General features: G+C 48.4%; 1 protein-coding gene across 1 annotated transcript in view; it reads left to right on the forward strand.

Annotated features, from left to right (window-relative positions):
• Positions 1–22,570, forward strand: part of LOC135057192 (uncharacterized) — a 244,293-nt gene that overhangs the window by 203,956 nt on the left and 17,767 nt on the right. Inside the window, exons 20-22 of the mRNA XM_063963087.1 lie at positions 265–343; positions 440–537; positions 1,173–2,037. Of these exons, the coding sequence (XP_063819157.1) occupies positions 265–343; positions 440–537; positions 1,173–2,037 (1,042 nt within the window). The remainder of the gene's footprint in view (positions 1–264; positions 344–439; positions 538–1,172; positions 2,038–22,570) is intronic.

A 22,570-nucleotide genomic window follows, 5' to 3' on the forward strand; every position in this document is an offset into this window, starting at 1 on the left:
ATGACTGGAGAGGTGACTGCTGGGAATGGGGCATTATACAGTAACACCAGGGGAGGTGTCTGGGTGATGACTGGAGAGGTGACTGCTGGGAATGGGACATTATACAGTAACACCAGGGGATGTGTCTGGGTGATGACTGGAGAGGTGACTGCTAGGAATGGGGCATTATACAGTAACACCAGGGGATGTGTCTGGGTGATGACTGTGTCATTGTGTGTGTCAGGTTCCTATAAGGTGTCAGGATGTCACTGTCTCTCTATGCAGGAGTGGGAGTATACAGAGGAACACAAGGATCTGTACAATGACATGATAATGGAGAATCACCAGCCCCTCACATCACTGGGTAAGGGGAGAAGTTTTATGTATTGTAAAGGAGAAAGCAGTACTTCTAAACAATCATCTGATAATCACATATAAAGTGACACTGTGTCTCCTACAGATGGACCCAGTAACATAAATACAGCAGAGAGATGTCCCTGTCCTCTTTATTCCCAGGACTGTACAGAGGAGAATCACAGGACCCCGCAGGAGGATCAGGTCGCTGGGATGTAGAGTCTCACTATATACCAAAGTGACTGTCACTATGGGCCTAATTCAGCATGGATCGCAAAAGCAAAATCTTTCTCTAATGGGCAAAACCATGTGCACTGCAGGTGTGGCAGATGTAACATGTGCAGAGAGAGTTACATTTGGGTGGGGTTTGTTCAAAAATTTGTTCACAGAAACAATATAGCCCACCCAAATCTAACTCTCTCTGTACATGTTTTATTTGGGTGTACTATGATATACTGGTGTTTGGGATCCCAACCACCGGAATGCTGGCAGGATGGCGAGTGCAAAAGAGCCCCTTGCGGGGTCGCTGCGCTCGCCACGCTGAAGGCACGATGGCGCATTTATTCTTCAGGGGTGTTGTGGACACCCCAAGAGGAAGAAGAGTTGTCTGTATCCTGGCGGTCCGTTTCCCGGTGCCGATATGCAGAGCACCGGGATAGCAAGTACCTCTCGTTATTTGTCCCACCTGCAGTGCACATGATTTTGCCCATTAGAGAAAGATTTTGCTTAACTAGGGCCTGTATGATCTGCAGAGAAGCTGTGTGTCTTATACAGCTGATTATCCTCAATTAATTCAATCAGACATTATGAAAGTGTTTTATTTATTGTCGGTTATTTAGGTTGGAGGTCTGAGTGATATTAAGGTAGAAGATATAGAGGGAGAAGAAGAGACGTATGTGACTGATATAAAGGCAGAAGATATAAAGGGAGAAGAAGAGACGTATGTGACTGATATAAAGGCAGAAGATATAAAGGGAGAAGAAGAGACGTATGTGACTGATATAAAGGCAGAAGATATAAAGGGAGAAGAAGAGACGTATGTGACTGATATAAAGGCAGAAGATATAAAGGGAGAAGAAGAGACGTATGTGACTGATATAAAGGCAGAAGAAGTGACGTGTGTGACTGATAATACGGAAGAAGATACAGAGGGAGAAGAAGAGATGTATGTGACTGATATAAAGGCAGAAGAAGAGATGTATGTGACTGATATAAAGGCAGAAGATATAAAGAAAGAAGAAGAGACGTATCTGACTGATATAAAGGCAGAAGATACAGAGGGAGAAGAAGAGACGTATGTGACTGATATAAAGGCAGAAGATACAGAGGGAGAAGAAGAGACGTATGTGACTGATATAAAGGCAGAAGAAGTGACGTGTGTGACTGATAATATGGAAGAAGATACAGAGGCAGAAGAAGAGACGTATGTGACTGATATAAAGGCAGAAGATATAAAGAAAGAAGAGACGTATCTGACTGATATAAAGGCAGAAGATATAAAGGGAGAAGAAGAGACGTATCTGACTGATATAAAGGCAGAAGATACAGAGGGAGAAGAAGAGACGTATGTGACTGATATAAAGGCAGAAGAAGTGACGTGTGTGACTGATATAAAGGCAGAAGATATAAAGGAAGAAGGAGAGACGCATGTGAAGGATGACCAGCAGTGTAAGGAGGAGGAAATCCCTACAGATATCAGCACAGGTGAGTAATAATCACTTATTACAGAGAAGAGTCACATATTCTCCTTGTTCTGTCACTACAGCAGTCTCTTATTCTGGGATACGGTCATTAGGTCGACAGTCAGGTTGACATGGAAAAAGGTCGACATGAGTTTTTCACTTTTTTTTTTCTTCATTTTTTTAACTTTTTCATACTTTACGATCCAAGTGGACTAAGATTGGAAATAGTTACCTGTGCCGAGCGCAGCAGTAGCGGAGTGAAACACCTCGCCCGAAGCATGGCGAGCCATGCACTAATTGGGGTTCCCCATCACTTTACGAAGAAAACTACACCAAAAAAAGTAAAAAAAATCATGTCGATCTTTTTCAATGTCAACCTAATGACCATGTCGACCAATAGTGGTCGACCTAATGATCCATACCCCTTATTCTACATCATCCTCTGTCAGTACAGACAAATGAGGACAAAGTATCTTGCAGTGAAATTTTACAATATAGTGTAAAATAATTACTCCCAGTGCCCTGATACAAACACCACTAGAAAGTCACATCCATTGCACACTTACAGGCATCATCATTATCTCACTATTAAGTCAAATAGTCCCTTCATAATATGAAGCCTAACCATTAGTACACCTCCCTGTCCCTATACACCAATTTCAATTAAGCTTTACCTCCCACATGTAATCAAGGAGAATAGAACATGTGTCACATATGGTGCTATATGTACTAATAATACACTGCTTCCTTATAAAGGGGGCGTGTGCATCCCTCCACAAACCCACCCAAAAAAAGAAAAGAAAAGAAGTAATATGCTCAAATTATTGAAAAAGTCTCAAGGTAAAATTGTAATCGTTTAATACAGGGGGTGGGGAACCTCCGTCCCGTGGGCCTTATACGGGCTGGAAAAGCATATGGTCCAGCCCGAGGCCCTGCCAACGCAGCCGCAGAGTGAACAGAGCCGCCCGCCACGCACGGCATCATGGGAGATGTTTTATCGCACTGTGGGGGGGATTCAGATCTGATCGATGCTGTGTGTTTTCGCACAGCGGGCGATCAGGTCCCGACTGCGCATGCATATGCACCGCAATGTGCACGTGCGTCGGACAACAATGGGCATCGCCGGTCAGCGACGGGATGGTGTGTAAAATCCAAAAGCACGGTCGTTTGCAAGGTGATTGACAGAGGCCATCTGTGGGTGGCAACTGACCGTTTACAGGGAGTGTCCAGAAAAATGCAGGCGTGTCCAAGCGTTTTCAGGGAGGGTGTCTGACGTCAGTTCCATCCCCAATCAGCCTGATTCTGATCGCACTGTAGGAGTAAGTCCTGGGCTGCGTACAGACTGCACACAGTGGATTTTTGCAGCTGTGCGTACACATGGGATCGCACACTTGCACGGCAAATTTACACATCCCCTGGAGACAGCGGCTATCCAAACGCAGGACAGCAAACTTTGCAGCCCAGTGATCAGGTCTGACTCAGACCCTTTATACAGTGTGCAGTGTGAGAAAACTACATCTCCCATGATGCAGTGCGCGTGCTTCGGGCAGTGATGTGAGTCAGCTCTAGATAGGGATCTCAGCAGAGGTCTGCTCTGCTGGGGGTGGGCGGAATGGCTGTGCTGCGGAGCGGCCCCAGGACCTGGATCGGTGGTGTGCAGGAGTCTGGATGGGACCTGTCCTGTAGTGGTGGTGAGTGCACTGCTGGCACTATACTGTGGGCATTATGTGTATCTGGCACTATACTGGGGGCATTATGGCTATCTGACACTATACCGGGGGCATTATGTGTAAGCCATTCTTCCTAATGCTAGTCTTCCCCCCAGATGTCTTCAGCCAGCTTGTGGACATTTGGTATTTGCTGATGATTTCCAGAATGATTTCTCATTGGACCATTGTGTAGTTCTGTATGACGCAATACTAGAGATCGGCAGGCACTTCTGGTGGATGCAGTGGGTGGTGTCATGTTACCGGGTAATTGGTGCATCGGGGGCATTCCAATTAGCCCTGATAAGCTAGCATGAGGCGCGGCTTATCTGCGGTTTTGTTTCACCGGCTATAGGCAGGCGAAACCAAATCCCTGAAAGCAGCCCCGTTTTCATGCAAAAACATACATGTTTCACTGAACCTGTTTGTTTTAGGGAACAAATTGGATAGCCTATAAAAAAAAAAATGTTGAAAAAGTGTGAAAAACAGACTTTTTCACACATGATGTTTTGCTGTGGCTAATAGGATACCACCCAAGTTATTTTATGGCTTACCTGACTATTGGCTCTTCTTATTCCAATTTCTAGCTCCCTCAGGTATGCAAGAAGAGTAAAGAAAGTGTGAGTTTCTCCTAAAACTGAATAGGAAAAAAGGATTTTAATTACCTACCGGTAAATCTTTTTCTCGTAGTCCGTAGAGGATTCTGGGGTCCAATTTAGTACCATGGGGTATATATGGGTGCTTTGGGAGCCACTGGCACTTTAATAGTTTAATAGTGTGGGCTGGCCCCTCCCTCTATGCCCCTCCTACCAGACTCCGTCTAGAAACTGTGCCCGAGGAGACGGACATATTTCGAGAGACGGAAATACACAGATAGTGGTGAGATTCACACCAGCTCACACAGAACATAAAAAGGAAAGCCAAGTTAACTTGGAACAATTCAGCAACGGCTGAACCAACAATACTGAACCAAGTAACTATGCAGGAATACGAAGCACTGGGCGGGCGCCCAGCATCTTCTACGGACTACGAGAAAAGGATTTACCGTTAGGTAATTAAAATCCTATTTTCTTTTACGTCCTAGAGGATGCTGGTGTCCAATTTAGTACCATGGGGATGTACCAAAGCTCCCAGTACGGGAGGGAGAGTGCTGAGGTTCCTGCAGAACAGACTGGCCAAACTGTAGTTCCTCAGAGGCTAAAGTATTGAACTTGTAGAACTTAGCAAACGTGTTCGACCCTGACCAAGTAGCTGCTCGGCAAAGCTGTATAGCCGAGACACCCCGGGCAGTCGCCCAGGAAGAACCCACCTTCTGAGTAGAGTGGGCCTGGACAGAATTTGGAATGTGCAATCCTGCCGTTGAATAAGAATGCTGGATAGTAAGCCTGATCCAGCGAGAAATCGTCAGAATCGTCTGCTTAGAAGCAGGACATCCAATCTTGTTGGGATCATAAAGGACAAATAGAGCATCCGATTTCCTGTGAGGAGAAGTTCTCTTCACATATATCTTCAAAGCCCGCACAACATCCAAGGCCTTTGAGCTATTTGAGGTGTCAGTAGCCACTGGCACCACAATAGGTTGGTTGGTATGAAAAACCGACATAACCTTTGGAAGAAATTGCTGACGCGTTCTAAGGTCAGCTCTATCCTCATGGAAAATCAAGTATGGGCTCTTGTGCGACAATGCCCCCAATTCTGACACACGTCTTGCAGATACCAATGCCAACAGTGTGACCGCCTTCCAAGTAAGAAACTCTACGTCCACCTCCTGTAAATGTTCGAACCAATCCGATTGCAGGAACTGCAACACCACATTAAGATCCCAAGGCGCCGTAGGAGGCACAAAGGGTGGTTGGATGTGCAGAACTCCTTTCAAGAAAGTCTGAACCTCAGGGATAGCAGCCAATTGTTTCTGGAAGAAAATGGACAAGGCCGAAATCTGGACTTTGATTGAGCCCAAGCGTAGGCCCACATCCACACCAGCTTGCAGAAAGAGAAGAAAACGTCCCAGTTGAAACTCCACCGTAGGAAACTTCTTGGATTCACACCAAGAGACATACTTTTTACAAATCCGATGGTAATGTTTAGTCCAGGCATGTCCAAATTGCGGCCCTCCAGCTGTTGAGAAACTACACATCCCAGCATGCCCTGACACAGCTTTAGCATTCTCTGACAGCAAAACTGTCAGGGCATGCTGGGATTCGTAGTTTCACAACAGCTGGAGGGCCGCAGTTTGGACATGCCTGGTTTAGACGTTACCCCCTGCCTAGCTTGGATCAGAGTAGAAATAACCTTGGTCGGAATGACCTTCCGAGCTAAGATCTGGCGTTCAACCTCCATGCCATCAAACGTAGCCGTGGTAAGTCTTCATAGGCGAACGCCCCATGTTGTAGAAGGTCCTCGCGAAGAGGCTTCGGATCCTCCAGCAGTAATGCCAGAAGATCCGCGTACCAAGCCCTTCTTGGCCAGTCTGGAGCAATGAGGATCGCCGGAATTCCTGATCTTTTTATTAGTTTTAGAACCCCTGGGATTTTTGTTACCTCGTACATTGCAGCCCTGCTCTTCGTTCCGCCCTGCCTGTTTATGTAGGACACTGCTGTGACGTTGTCCGACTGAACTTGAATGGCTCAATCTTGCAGAAGATGTGCCGCTTGGAGTAGGCCGTTGTATATGGCCCTTAGTTCCAGAATGTTTATTGGAAGGACAGATTCCTGACTTGACCACCTTCCTTGGAAGTTTTCCCTCTGAGTGACTGCTCCCCAACCTCTGAGGCTTGCATCCGTGGTTAGAAGAATAAAATTCTGAATTCTGAACCTGCGGCCCTCGAGCAGGTGAGAAGTTTGCAGCCACCAGAGGAGTGAAATTCTGGCTTTCGGCGACAGGCGTATCCGCTGATGCATGTGAAAATGTGATCCTGATCACTTGTCCAAGAGATCCAGCTGGAAGAACCTTGCATGGAATCTTCCGTACTGTAGAGCCTCGTAGGAGGCTACCATCTTCCCCAGAAGGCAAATGCACTGATGAACCGATACCCGGATCATTGATTGGATCGCCAACGCTTTCTCCAGTGGTAGAAACACCCTCTCCGTGTCGAGTATCATCCCCTGGAAGGCAGCCTCCTGGTCGGTTCCAAATGTGACTTTGGAAGGTTCAGGATCCACCCATGATCCCGGAGTAGTTTAGTTGAGAGTGCAATATTCTGCAACAGCTACTCCTTGGAAGATGCTTTTATCAGCAGATCGTCCAGATATGGAATTATGTTCACTCCCTGTTTGCGGAAGGGGGAGCATATCTCCGCCATGACCTTGGTGAACACCCTCAGTGCTGTGGAGAGGCCGAATGGTAATGTCTGGAACTGATATTGACAGTTATGTAGTGCAAACCGTAGATAGGCCTGGTGAGGCAGCCAGATTGGAATGTGAAGGTAGGCATCCTTGATTTCCAGGGATACTAGGAATTCCCCCTCCTCCAGACCTGAGATCACCGCTCTCAGAGACTCCATCTTGAATTGGAAAACCCTCAAGTTCAATGACTTCAAAGTGTTTAATGACTTCAGGTTCAAAATAGGCCTAACCGAACCGTCCAGTTTCGGTACTACAAACAGGTTTGAGGAATAACCCTTGGTTATTAGGTGAGGTGGAACTGGAACAATGAAATTTGTTCGTACCAATTTTTGAATGGCTTCCTGTAGGATAGCACTTTCTGGCGAAACTGGTAAGCCTGAGTTGAAGAATCTGCGAGGTGGGAGTTCCTGAAACTCCAGTCTGTACCCCTGGGCAACAATATCTGTCACCCAGGGATCCAAGCATGATGATGCCCAGACGTGACTAAAATCTTTTAGTCTCACTCCCACCTGTCCGATCTCCAGGCTGGAAGTTCAACCTCTGGGAACCTGGTGGTGCAGGTTTTCTGGATTTTCCCCTACCGCCTCTAAAGAATGTGGGGGGAGGTTTGGATTTTTAAAAAAAAGGACTGCAGCGAAGGCGTAGGATAAGATTTCCTAGCCGGTGCTGCTGCTGAGGGAAGAAAAGTCGACTTACCCGCAGTCGCTGTGGAAATCCACGAATCCAATGCGTCCCCAAATAGTGCCTGACCTGTGAAGGGTAGCTTCTCCACACTAATCTTGGATTCTGCATCCGCAGTCCATTGGCGTAGCCAGAGTCCTCTGCGTGCTGATACTGCCATGGAAGAAGCCCTCGCATTAAGTAGTCCAAGGTCCTTCATGGCCTCTTGTCACGATTCTGGCTTAAATTATATCATTTGGTGACTTACCTCGGCCATCTGTCCTGTAACCTGCATGTTTTCTGCAGGCTGGGATAAACAGCTGCAGTATCATGAGGTCTCTGTGTGCTGAGCTCACTCTCTGCTAACGAGTGCAACTGTAGTGATTAGTCTTCTGTGTGAATTCAGAACTCAGTAAGTCTCTGCATGGTGTGCCTGCATAGCAATCATTGAGGATTCTCATGCAGTTCTATACTTCTGTGCCAGTATCCACAAGTCCAGTGGTTACCAGATATACCTTCCTGTGTTCTCAGAACCCATGGCCATTATTGCCGGTCTATGCACACACCACGCCGGAGTTCCCTCCAAAACCAGCTATGGGCGTTGCCATGACAGTTCCTGGTCAGCTGACCTTCCAGGGTCCAATCTGGATTCACTTCTGCATCATGTGAGCCACTCTTCCACTCAGCTGTAAGCACTGCGTATAAGTTCCAGGTATCAACCACTAGCAAGCTGTCAGTGCTTTGGTGTCTCTCAGCCTGGAGTGAGCTCCAGAATCTCCTGCTGGTAATAGACTCTGTGCAAGTTACCATCCCCCGCACTGCCTGACTCCCTGGATGATTTAAAGGGCCATCGCTGCCACTACATCCTGGCATCTCCAGACTCACTGGAAGTCCTCCAGTAAACCAGAGGGACAGTCCTATATCCCTAGCGGCCTTAGACACTTTGCTGGTTCTTGCCAGCTTCCAGTTCCCTGCTGCGCAAGGTAGCGCACCATAGTTTCCAGCAAACCTGCCACTGCTGTCTACAACATTGCAGTATCCGTTGTGCAGAGCCACCACATCACAGCTACTGGGAAACCAGCAGTGCCGACACTGCACTGCACAGTATACGGAATCCCCATTGCACTATCTCAGCTGTCCAGCGTTTGGAAACCTGTGTTGCCGACGTCCTCGGCTCCGTCCACAAGTATTGCTGACATCCTCAGCTTCTGCTACAAACATTGCCGACGTCCTCGGCTCCGTTCACAAGTATTGCTGACGTCCTCAGCTTCTGCTACAAACATTGCTGACGTCCTCGGCTCCGTCCACAAATATTGCTGACGTCCTCAGCTACAATTACAAGTATTGCTGACTTCCTCAGCTTCTGCTACAAGCTTTGCCAACGTCTTCGGCTTCGTGTTCAAGTATCGCTGACATCCTCAGCTTCATCTTCAAGTAATGCCGTTGTCCTCAGCCTCGTTGACAGCCATCACACTGGTTCCAGCCAGTGATCTGTGACTTTCCTCCATTGCTGATCCTGCCAGCATTCCGTCAACTCACCAGTTCTCACGTAACTCTCCATTAGGCGACAACCCAGCTACCCTTTGCACTGGTGGCTTCCACCACCAGTGTTCCAGTACCCATAGCTGGTCACCTTACCTCATAGAGTACACTGCCTGACTGCCACGTCTGGATGAGCGGATTGTTCACTATGCCAGCCCGATTCTGCTCACTGCGCTCAAGATCAAACCCAGTGTCCAGTACTAGTCCGGGTTCACAATAACCTTAGCCCTGACACCTCCACCATGAAACCTGCAGAATCCTGTATGTGACGTAAACACAAGTCAATGTCACTCCTATCCATAGTATCTAAGTCCTCTAGTAATGTGCCTGACCATTTTACTATGGCTTTAGAAATCCATGCACAGTCAGTAGTGGGCCTTAAGGCCACGCCTGTAGCCATGTATAGTGATTTCAGTGTAGTCTCAATTTTGCGGTCAGCCGGCTTCTTTAAGGCGGTTGAACCAGAGACAGGTAAAACCACCATTTTAGACAACATAGATCCAGAAGCGTCTACTATAGGCGGGTTTTTCCACTTCTTCCTATCCTCTTCAGGGAAAGGGAAAGCAATGAGAATTCTTTTAGGGATTTGGAATTTTTTCTCTGGGTTTTCCCAGGATTTTTCAAATAAGGAGTTTAACTCCTTTGAAGCCGGGAAGGTGAGCGAGGATTTCTTATTTACTGTAAAATAAGATTCCCCTTCCGGCTCAGGTACCTTCTCCGTAATATGCAAAACATCCCTAATGGCTTCAATCATGAGCTGCACCCCTTTAGCAAGGGATGCATCTCCCACCTGCATATTCCCATCACCGTCCCCTGTATCCGAGTCTGTATCAGTGTCAGCTTGCATTATCTGGGCAAGCGTACGCTCTTGCGGGTATGTAGGTGGGCTCTTATGGCGTGTACACACGGTGAGATTTTTTCTTACGATTCTGGCTATATAGTCAGAATCGTAAGAAAAGTTAGGGCAGATCGCAAGGTGAAAGTCACCTTGCGAGCCCGATTCGATGCCGATGCGCAGTCCCTCGCGGTCGGCATTGCAAGAATAGATAGACTGTGTAGGCAAGTCAATTTTGACTATATCTATAGAAGAGATAGTCAAAATTGACACATAGCCAAAATCGCACACAGTCGGCATCGCATGCACACTCATTATGTCCTTGCGATACTGACTATGTGCCGCCCTATCCCCTGTCACATAGTGAGAATCGGTCATAGCCCGAATTTCACTGTGTGTATGGGCAATTAGACGAAGTAGTGGGAGCTGAAAACTTCAAACTCTCTACAGATTTTCTCAAAAGCTGCGTCTCCATCTCAGTATGTGACATCCTATTTGAAATCTGCGATATCATTCCCCTTAAAGAATCAACCTATGGGGGTTCGGATTTAGAATGCTGAGACAGCATATTGCAGCCCTGAGTACATGGGATAGACTCCTCAGGAGAAGATAAACACTCTGCAGCACAGGACACAGAGGCCTTAGACATGGTAATGTGGGATATACACACTTACTTACACACACACACAGGAAAATGTCAGACACAGTTCCCCCCAGAGTACCTTCAGAGAGACACAGAGTATAAGGAGCCAGCCACACAGCGCCCCTGTAGGCAGTTATTATGATAAAAGCCTGGCGCTGACTAACTACCCTTAATAGGGTAATTAGTACTAGTATCACACTTCCCCCCCGGTCTATAACACCCTGGTACCGCGGAGGTATAGCTGGAGTTATGTGGAGGGCAGCGCTCCCTGTCAGCGTTCTTTCCTATGTATCTGCAGGGAGAAAATGGCACTGGTGAGTGCTGGATCCACTCTGAGAGGAAGCCCCGCCCCTTGCAATGGCGCGCGGCTTCCTGCACTAATTGTTTATAACTGGCCTGAGGTGATAGGATTAGCCCATTAGCTGAGTGACCAGTTTAGGGTGAATTGTGCATGCTCAGGACGCCCCTCAAAGCGCTTACATAAAGTGTTGCTCAGCTGTCCGGAGTGCAGCCTTCCAGAGCTGTGCTCCCACCCTTGTGCCGCCATACCCGCCGGAGACCCGCTAACTGGGACGCCGGCGCTGTACTCACAACACTTCTTTCTTCTGGCTCTGTTATGGGGTGGCGGCCGTGCTACGGGAGTGAGCGGTCGCCTCGTGGGCTTGTGATAAGCACCCTCAGGAGCTCAGTGTCCTGTCAGCGGAGATAGAGAACCATTAACTCTTCAGGAAGTTGGTTCGTACCACCCCCCCTAAGTCCCACGAAGCAGAAAAGCTGTTGCCAGCAGCCTTCATGCACCTAACAAGTCTTAGGGGAAAAAAAGCTAGAAAAACTCCTAGGAGCTCCCCTAGCTGTGACCGGCTCCTCCTGGCACATTTTCTAAACTGAGTCTGGTAGGAGGGGCATAGAGGGAGGGGCCAGCCCACACTATTAAACTCTTAAAGTGCCAGTAGCTCCCAAAGGACCAGTCTATATCCCATGGTACTAAATTGGACCCCAGCTTCCTCTAGGACGTAAGAGAAACTATCTTTCTCTGACGTCCTAGTGGATGCTGGGACTTCCGTAAGGACCATGGGGATTAGCGGCTCCGCAGGAGACTGGGCACAAAAGTAAAAGCTTTGAGACTACCTGGTGTGCACTGGCTCCTCCCCCTATGACCCTCCTCCAAGCCTCAGTTAGATTTTTGTGCCCGGCCGAGAAGGGTGCAATCTAGGTAGCTCTCCTGAGCTGCTTAGAGTAAAAGTTTAGACTTAGATTTTTTTATTTTCAGTGAGTCCTGCTGGCAACAGGCTCACTGCAGCGAGGGACTAAGGGGAGAAGAAGCGAACTCACCTGCGTGCAGAGTGGATTGGGCTTCTTAGGCTACTGGACATTAGCTCCAGAGGGACGATCACAGGTTCAGCCTGGATGGGTCCCGGAGCCGCGCCGCCGGCCCCCTTACAGAGCCAGAAGAGCGAAGAGGTCCGGTGAAATCGGCGGCAGAAGACGTTCCTGTCTTCAACTAAGGTAGCGCACAGCACTGCAGCTGTGCGCCATTGCTCTCCGCACACTTCACACTCCGGTCACTGAGGGTGCAGGGCGCTGGGAGGGGAGCGCCCTGAGACGCAATAAAACACATTATACCTTAGGATGGCTAAAAGAAATACATCACATATAGCTCCTGGGCTATATGGATGTATTTAACCCCTGCCAGTTTTCCAGAAAAAAGCGGGAGATAAGGCCGCCGTGAAGGGGGCGGAGCCTATCTCCTCAGCACACAAGCGCCATTTTCCCTCACAGCTCCGCTGGAAGGACGGCTCCCTGACTCTCCCCTGCAGACTGCACTACAGAAACAGGGTAAAACAAGAGAGAGGGGGGCACTATTGGCAGCTAATATATAAAAACAGCAGCTATAAAGGGAGTAACACTTATATAAGGTTATCCCTGTATATATATATAGCGCTCTGGTGTGTGCTGGCAAACTCTCCCTCTGTCTCCCCAAAGGGCTAGTGGGGTCCTGTCCTCTATCAGAGCATTCCCTGTGTGTGTGCTGGGTGTCGGTACGATTGTGTCGACATGTATGAGGAGGAAAATGATGTGGAAGCAGAGCAATTGCCTGTGTTAGTGATGTCACCCCCTAGGGAGTCGACACCTGACTGGATGGTTGTATTTAAAGAATTACGTGACAATGTCAGCACTTTGCAAAAAACTGTTGACGACATGAGACAGCCGGCAAATCAATTAGTGCCTGTCCAGGCGTCTCAGACACCGTCAGGGGCGCTAAAACGCCCGTTACCTCAGATGGTCGACACAGACCCAGACACGGATACTGAATCTAGTGTCGACGGTGAGGAGACAAACGTAATGTCCAGTAGGGCCACACGTTACATGATCACGGCAATGAAAGAGGCGTTGAACATTTCTGACACTACAAGTACCACAAAAAAGGGTATTATGTGGGGTGTGAAAAAACTACCAGTAGTTTTTCCTGAGTCGGATGAATTAAATGAGGTGTGTCATAAAGCGTGGGTTTCCCCAGATAAAAAACTGCTAATTTCTAGTAAATTATTGGCACTATACCCTTTCCCGCCAGAGGTTAGGGCACGTTGGGAAACACCCCCTAGGGTAGATAAGGCGCTCACACGCTTATCAAAGCAAGTGGCGTTACCGTCTCCTGATACGGCCGCCCTCAAAGAACCAGCTGATAGAAGGCTGGAAAATATCCTAAAAAGTATATACACACATACTGGTGTTATACTGCGACCAGCAATCGCCTCAGCCTGGATGTGCAGCGCTGGAGTGGCATGGTCGGATTCCCTGACTGAAAATATTGATACCCTGGATAGGGACAGTATATTATTAACTATAGAGCATCTGAAGGATGCATTACTATATATGCGTGATGCACAGAGGGATATTTGCACCCTGGCATCAAGAGTGAGTGCTATTTCCATTTCTGCCAGAAGAGCATTATGGACGCGGCAGTGGTCAGGTGATGCGGATTCCAAACGACATATGGAAGTATTGCCGTATAAAGGGGAGGAGTTATTTGGGGTCGGTCTATCAGACCTGGTGGCCACGGCAACTGCTGGAAAGTCCACTTTTTTACCCCAGGTCACTTCTCAGCAGAAAAAGACACCGTCTTTTCAAACTCAGTCCTTTCGTTCCCATAAGAACAAGCGAGCAAAAGGCCACTCATTTCTGCCCCGGGGCAGAGGAAGAGGAAAAAGACTGCACCAGGCAGCCTCCTCCCAGGAGCAGAAGCCCTCCCCTGCTTCTGCCAAGTCTTCAGCATGACGCTGGGGCTTTCCAAGCGGACTCAGGCACGGTGGGGGCCCGTCTCAAAAATTTCAACGCGCAGTGGGCTCACTCGCAAGTGGACCCCTGGATTCTGCAGGTAGTATCACAGGGGTACAAATTGGAATTCGAGACGTCTCCCCCTCGCCGGTTCCTGAAGTCTGCTCTACCAACGTCTCCCCCCGACAGGGAGGCAGTATTGGAAGCTATTCACAAGCTGTATTCCCAGCAGGTGATAATCAAGGTACCCCTCCTACAACAGGGAAAGGGGTATTATTCCACGCTGTTTGTGGTACCGAAGCCGGACGGCTCGGTGAGACCAATTTTAAATCTAAAATCCTTGAACACTTACATAAAAAGGTTCAAATTCAAGATGGAGTCACTCAGAGCAGTGATAGCGAACCTGGAAGAAGGGGACTATATGGTATCCCTAGACATCAAAGATGCTTATCTCCATGTCCCAATCCACCCTTCTCACCAAGGGTACCTCAGGTTTGTCGTACAAAACTGTCATTATCAGTTTCAGGCGCTGCCGTTTGGATTGTCCACGGCACCCCGGGTCTTTACCAAGGTAATGGCCGAAATGATGATTCTTCTTCGAAGAAAAGGCGTCTTAATTATCCCTTACTTGGACGATCTCCTGATAAGGGCAAGATCCAGGGAACAGTTAGAGGTCGGAGTAGCACTATCTCAGGTAGTGCTACGTCAGCACGGGTGGATTCTAAATATCCCAAAATCACAGCTGTTTCCAATGACACGTCTACTGTTCCTAGGGATGATTCTGGACACAGTCCAGAAAAAGGCGTTTCTCCCGGAGGAGAAGGCCAGGGAGTTATCCGAGCTAGTCAGGAACCTCCTAAAACCAGGACAAGTGTCGGTGCATCAATGCACAAGAGTCCTGGGAAAAATGGTGGCTTCTTACGAAGCGATTCCATTCGGAAGATTCCATGCAAGAACCTTTCAGTGGGATCTGCTGGACAAATGGTCCGGATCGCATCTTCAGATGCATCAGCGGATAACCCTATCTCCAAGGACAAGGGTGTCTCTCCTGTGGTGGCTACAGAGTGCTCATCTTCTAGAAGGCCGCAGATTCGGCATTCAGGATTGGATGCTGGTGACCACGGATGCCAGCCTGAGAGGCTGGGGAGCAGTCACACAGGGAAGAAATTTCCAGGGCTTGTGGTCAAGCATGGAAACGTCTCTTCACATAAATATCCTGGAACTAAGGGCCATTTACAATGCCCTAAGTCAAGCAAGGCCCCTGCTTCAGGGTCAACCGGTATTGATCCAGTCGGACAACATCACGGCTGTCGCCCACGTAAACAGACAGGGCGGCACAAGAAGCAGGAGGGCAATGGCAGAAGCTGCAAGGATTCTCCGTTGGGCGGAAAATTATGTGATAGCACTGTCAGCAGTGTTCATTCCGGGAGTGGACAACTGGGAAGCGGACTTCCTCAGCAGACACGACCTCCACCCGGGGGAGTGGGGACTTCATCCAGAAGTCTTCCAGGTGATTGTAAACCATTGGGAAAAACCAAAGGTGGACATGATGGCGTCCCGTCTCAACAAAAAACTGGACAGATATTGCGCCAGGTCGAGGGACCCTCAGGCAATAGCGGTGGATGCTCTGGTAACACCGTGGGTGTACCAGTCGGTGTATGTGTTCCCTCCTCTGCCTCTCATACCAAAAGTACTGAGAATCATAAGAAGGAGAGGAGTAAGAACTATACTCGTGGCTCCGGATTGGCCAAGAAGAACTTGGTACCCGGAACTACAAGAGATGCTCACGGAGGACCCGTGGCCTCTACCTCTAAGAAAGGACCTGCTCCAGCAGGGACCTTGTCTGTTCCAAGACTTACCGCGGCTGCGTTTGACGGCATGGCGGTTGAACGCCGGATCCTGATGGAAAAAGGCATTCCAGATGAAGTCATCCCTACCCTGATCAAGGCCAGGAAGGATGTAACCGCGAAACATTATCACCGCATTTGGCGAAAATATGTTGCGTGGTGTGAGGCCAAGAAGGCCCCCACAGAGGAATTTCAACTGGGTCGTTTCTTACATTTCCTGCAAGCAGGACTGTCTATGGGCCTAAAGTTAGGATCCATTAAGGTTCAAATTTCGGCCCTGTCGATTTTCTTCCAGAAAGAACTGGCTTCAGTGCCTGAAGTTCAGACGTTTGTCAAGGGGGTACTGCATATACAGCCTCCTTTTGTGCCACCAGTGGCACCTTGGGATCTCAATGTGGTTTTAGGGTTCCTAAAATCACATTGGTTTGAACCACTCACCACTGTGGACTTGAAATATCTCACATGGAAAGTGGTAATGTTGTTAGCCCTGGCTTCGGCCAGGCGTGTCTCAGAATTGGCGGCTTTATCATATAAAAGCCCTTACCTAATTTTTCATTCAGACAGGGCAGAATTGAGGACTCGTCCTCAATTTCTACCTAAGGTGGTTTCAGGTTTTCACATGAACCAACCTATTGTGGTACCTGCGGCTACTAGGGACTTGGAGGACTCCAAGTTACTGGACGTAGTCAGGGCCCTGAAAATATATGTTTCCAGGACGGCTGGAGTCAGAAAATCTGACTCGCTGTTTATCCTGTATGCACCCAACAAGCTGGGTGCTCCTGCTTCTAAGCAGACGATTGCTCGTTGGATTTGTAGTACAATTCAGCTTGCACATTCTGTGGCAGGACTGCCACAGCCAAAATCTGTTAAAGCCCATTCCACAAGGAAAGTGGGCTCATCTTGGGCGGCTGCCCGAGGGGTCTCGGCTTTACAACTTTGCCGAGCAGCTACTTGGTCAGGGGCAAACACGTTTGCAAAATTTTACAAATTTGATACCCTGGCTGAGGAGGACCTGGAGTTCTCTCATTCGGTGCTGCAGAGTCATCCGCACTCTCCCGCCCGTTTGGGAGCTTTGGTATAATCCCCATGGTCCTTACGGAAGTCCCAGCATCCACTAGGACGTCAGAGAAAATAAGAATTTACTTACCGATAATTCTATTTCTCGTAGTCCGTAGTGGATGCTGGGCGCCCATCCCAAGTGCGGATTGTCTGCAATACTTGTACATAGTTATTGTTAACTAATCTGGTTATTGTTGTTGTGAGCCATCTATCCAGAGGTTCCTCTGTTATCATGCTGTTAACTGGGTTCAGATCACAAGTTGTACGGTGTGATTGGTGTGGCTGGTATGAGTCTTACCCGGGATTCAAAATCCTTCCTTATTGTGTACGCTCGTCCGGGCACAGTATCCTAACTGAGGCTTGGAGGAGGGTCATAGGGGGAGGAGCCAGTGCACACCAGGTAGTCTCAAAGCTTTTACTTTTGTGCCCAGTCTCCTGCGGAGCCGCTAATCCCCATGGTCCTTACGGAAGTCCCAGCATCCACTACGGACTACGAGAAATAGAATTATCGGTAAGTAAATTCTTATTTTTTACTAGTTGGCGATTCATGATTTATTGGCATTGCTGTTTTGGCCATGATTTTTGACCCTGAGGAGCTCTTTGAGTCCGCAATTTACACCTTAGCCAGGTTTCTATTCTTTTTTTTATATAATTTCAAAAGACTGTGGAAGACCACCTGGTCTAGTGTGAAAATAACATGTTCACACTTCAGGGTAAACGTAATAGGATGTGGAAAGCTGGAGGTGTAAGAGTTTGTGCAAGAATGATCTATCTTTAAAGCCGCAACCATTTACAGGGTATACCAGGTTGGTTTTGCCTTGTAAATGATTGCTGCTTTAAAAATATGCACATTCTCGCACAAACTCTTGCATCTCCAGCTTCTCGCACCCTATTACATCTACCCCTTCATCTTTTATTGGTCATGTCTTATTTTTCTTCCGACGGTGTCTGGACAATGTCTTGCCATTGTCCTTTTTTTTTTTTTTTCTTCTCTGCTTCATTGTCTATTTCTCGGACTCAAATCTTTCCTTCACAGGGATTTCTAGCTGCGCCATGTTTTGCTGATTGTTCTGTGGGTCCTGCCCTTGGCTTTTGGAATAATTGCAGTTGTTGCCATTGCTGACTCTTAAAGGATACATTCTTTAAAGGTGTCTCCTTTGTTGGATTTTGTTTCTGCCAGGCAGATGTCTATATTGGCTGGACTAGCTTTAAGGTTTCCATTTCCGATTGACCACGGTAACAGTGCTCTCCTGCATTTTGCGCCTGTATCCAGAATAGGTACTTCCATATTGTGTATTATCTAGGATGTTTTTCATGTTCGGAAAGTGGGGAGTCTCTTAGTTTCTCACTTCCTCCTTTGTATGGTATAGGTCTCTGTGGATAGCTCATCTCATTTATGGAAGATGTTTTCTCTATCGTCCTAGTGGATGCTGGGGTTCCTGAAAGGACCATGGGGAATAGCGGCTCCGCAGGAGACAGGGCACAAAAAGTAAAGCTTTTTCAGATCAGGTGGTGTGCACTGGCTCCTCCCCCTATGACCCTCCTCCAGACTCCAGTTAGATTTTTGTGCCCGGCCGAGAAGGGTGCAATCTAGGTGGCTCTCCTAAAGAGCTGCTTAGAAAAAGTTTAGCTAGGTTTTTTATTTTACAGTGATTCCTGCTGGCAACAGGATCACTGCAGCGAGGGACTGAGGGGAGAAGGAGTCAACTCACCTGCGTGCAGGATGGATTGGCTTCTTGGCTACTGGACATCAAGCTCCAGAGGGACGATCACAGGTACAGCCTGGATGGTCACCGGAGCCGCGCCGCCGGCCCCCTTGCAGATGCTGAAGTCAGAAGAGGTCCAGAATCGGCGGCTGAAGACTCCTGCAGTCTTCTAAAGGTAGCGCACAGCACTGCAGCTGTGCGCCATTTTCCTCTCAGCACACTTCACACGGCAGTCACTGAGGGTGCAGGGCGCTGGGAGGGGGGCGCCCTGGGAGGCAAATGAATACCTATAAAGGCTAAAAATACCTCACATATAGCCCCTAGAGGCTATATGGAGATATTTAACCCCTGCCTGATTTTTCTAAATAGCGGGAGACGAGCCCGCCAGAAAAGGGGCGGGGCCTATCTCCTCAGCACACGGCGCCATTTCCTCTCACAGCTCCGCTGGTCAGGACGGCTCCCAAGTCTCTCCCCTGCACTGCACTACAGAAACAGGGTAAAACAGAGAGGGGGGGGCAAATTTATGGCGATATTTTGATATAACAAAGCAGCTATAAGGGAGCACTTATTATAAGGCTATCCCTGATATATATATAGCGCTTTTGGTGTGTGCTGGCAAACTCTCCCTCTGTCTCCCCAAAGGGCTAGTGGGTCCTGTCTTCGTTAGGAGCATTCCCTGTGTGTCTGCTGTGTGTCGGTACGTGTGTGTCGACATGTATGAGGACGATATTGGTGTGGAGGCGGAGCAATTGCCAAATATGAGGATGTCACCCCCTAGGGAGTCGACACCAGAATGGATGCCTTTATTTATGGAACTACGGGATAGTGTCAACACGCTAAAGCAGTCGTTTGACGACATGAGGCGGCCGGACAATCAATTAGTGCCTGTCCAGGCGACTCAAACACCGTCAGGGGCTGTGAAACGCCCTTTGCCTCAGTCGGTCGACACAGACCCAGACGCAGGCACTGACTCCAGTGGTGACGGTGACGATTCAACCGTATTTTCCAGTAGGGCCACACGTTATATGATTTTGGCAATGAAGGAGGCGTTACATTTAGCTGATACTACAGGTACCACTAAACAGGGTATTATGTGGGGTATGAAAAAACTACCTATAGTTTTTCCTGAATCAGAAGAATTAAATGACGTGTGTAATGAAGCGTGGGTTGCCCCTGATAAAAAGCTGATAATTTCAAAGAAATTATTGGCATTATACCCTTTCCCGCCAGAGGTTAGGGAGCGCTGGGAAACACCTCCTAGGGTGGACAAGGCGCTAACACGCTTATCTAAACAAGTGGCGTTACCCTCTCCTGAGACGGCCGCACTTAAAGATCCATCAGATAGGAGGATGGAAAATATCCAAAAAAGTATATACACACATGCAGGTGTTATACTACGACCAGCTGTAGCGACTGCCTGGATGGGCAGTGCTGGGGTAGTTTGGTCAGAGTCCCTGATTGAAAATATTGATACCCTGGACAGGGACAATATTTTACTGTCGTTAGAACAAATAAAGGATGCATTTCTTTATATGCGTGATGCACAGAGGGATATCTGCACACTGGCATCACGGGTAAGTGCTATGTCCATTTCGGCCAGAAGAGTTTTATGGACGCGACAGTGGACAGGCGATGCGGATTCAAAACGGCATATGGAAGTTTTGCCGTATAAAGGGGAGGAGTTATTTGGAGTCGGTCTATCAGATTTGGTGGCCACGGCTACAGCCGGGAAATCCACCTTTCTACCTCAAGTCACTCCCCAACAGAAAAAGGCACCGACTTTTCAACCGCAGCCCTTTCGTTCCTTTAAAAATAAGAGAGCAAAGGGCTATTCATATCTGCCACGAGGCAGAGGTCGAGGGAAGAGACAGCAACACGCAGCTCCTTCCCAGGAACAGAAGCCCTCCCCGGCTTCTACAAAAGCCTCAGCATGACGCTGGGGCTTCTCAAGCGGACTCGGGGACGGTGGGCGGTCGTCTCAAAAATTACAGCGCGCAGTGGGCTCACTCGCAGGTAGATCCCTGGATCCTGCAGATAATATCTCAAGGGTACAGGTTGGAATTAGAGACAGATCCACCTCGCCGTTTCCTGAAGTCTGCTTTACCAACGTCCCCCTCCGAAAGGGAGACGGTTTTGGAAGCCATTCACAAGCTGTACTCTCAGCAGGTGATAGTCAAGGTACCTCTTCTACAACAAGGGAAGGGGTATTATTCCACTCTTTTTGTGGTACCGAAGCCGGATGGCTCGGTAAGGCCTATTCTAAATCTGAAGTCCTTGAACCTGTACATAAAGCAGTTCAAGTTCAAGATGGAGTCACTCAGAGCAGTGATAGCGAACCTGGAAGAGGGGGACTTTATGGTATCCTTGGACATCAAGGATGCGTATCTCCACGTTCCAATTTACCCCTCACACCAGGGGTACCTCAGGTTCGTTGTACAAAACTGTCACTATCAGTTTCAGACGCTGCCGTTCGGATTGTCCACGGCACCTCGGATCTTTACAAAGGTAATGGCCGAGATGATGATTCTTCTTCGAAGAAAAGGCATATTAATTATCCCATACTTGGACGATCTCCTAATAAGGGCGAGGTCCAGAGAACAGCTAGAGATGGGATTAGCACTGTCTCAAGAAGTGCTAAAACAGCACGGGTGGATTCTGAATATTCCAAAATCCCAGTTAATGCCGACAACTCGTCTGCTGTTCCTAGGGATGATTCTGGACACGGTTCAGAAAAAGGTTTTTCTCCCGGAGGAAAAAGCCAAGGAGTTATCCGAGCTTGTCAGGAACCTCCTAAAACCAGGAAAGGTGTCTGTACATCAATGCACAAGAGTCCTGGGAAAAATGGTGGCTTCTTACGAAGCAATTCCATTCGGCAGATTCCACGCAAGAATTTTCCAAAGGGATCTGTTGGACAAATGGTCAGGGTCGCATCTTCAGATGCACCTACGGATAACCCTGTCTCCAAGGACAAGGGTGTCTCTTCTGTGGTGGTTGCAGAGTCCTCATCTATTGGAGGGCCGCAGATTCGGCATACAGGATTGGATCCTGGTGACCACGGACGCCAGCCTGAGAGGCTGGGGAGCAGTCACACAAGGAAGAAACTTCCAGGGAGTATGGACGAGCCTGGAAACGTCTCTTCACATAAACATTCTGGAACTAAGAGCAATATACAATGCTCTAAGCCAGGCAGAACCTCTGCTTCAGGGAAAACCGGTGTTGATCCAGTCGGACAACATCACGGCAGTCGCCCATGTGAACAGACAGGGCGGCACAAGAAGCAGGAGTGCAATGGCAGAAGCTGCAAGGATTCTTCGCTGGGCAGAGAATCATGTGATAGCACTGTCAGCAGTGTTCATCCCGGGAGTGGACAACTGGGAAGCAGACTTCCTCAGCAGACACGATCTTCACCCGGGAGAGTGGGGACTTCATCCAGAAGTCTTCCACATGCTGGTAACCCGTTGGGAAAGACCAATGGTGGACATGATGGCGTCTCGCCTCAACAAAAAACTGGACAGGTATTGCGCCAGGTCAAGAGATCCGCAGGCAATAGCTGTGGACGCGCTGGTAACGCCTTGGGTGTACCAGTCGGTGTATGTGTTTCCTCCTCTGCCTCTCATACCAAAAGTATTGAGAATTATACGGCAAAGAGGCGTAAGAACGATACTAGTGGTTCCGGATTGGCCAAGAAGGACTTGGTACCCGGAACTTCAAGAGATGATCACGGAAGTTCCGTGGCCTCTACCTCTAAGGAGGGACTTGCTTCAGCAGGGTCCCTGTCTGTTTCAAGACTTACCGCGGCTGCGTTTGACGGCATGGCGGTTGAACGCCGGATCCTAAAGGAAAAAGGCATGCCGGAAGAAGTCATTCCTACTTTGATTAAAGCAAGGAAGGAAGTAACCGTGCAACATTATCACCGAATTTGGCGAAAATATGTTGC

The sequence above is a fragment of the Pseudophryne corroboree genome, chromosome 3 (assembly GCF_028390025.1).
Source record: "Pseudophryne corroboree isolate aPseCor3 chromosome 3, aPseCor3.hap2, whole genome shotgun sequence".
NCBI lineage: Eukaryota > Metazoa > Chordata > Amphibia > Anura > Myobatrachidae > Pseudophryne > Pseudophryne corroboree.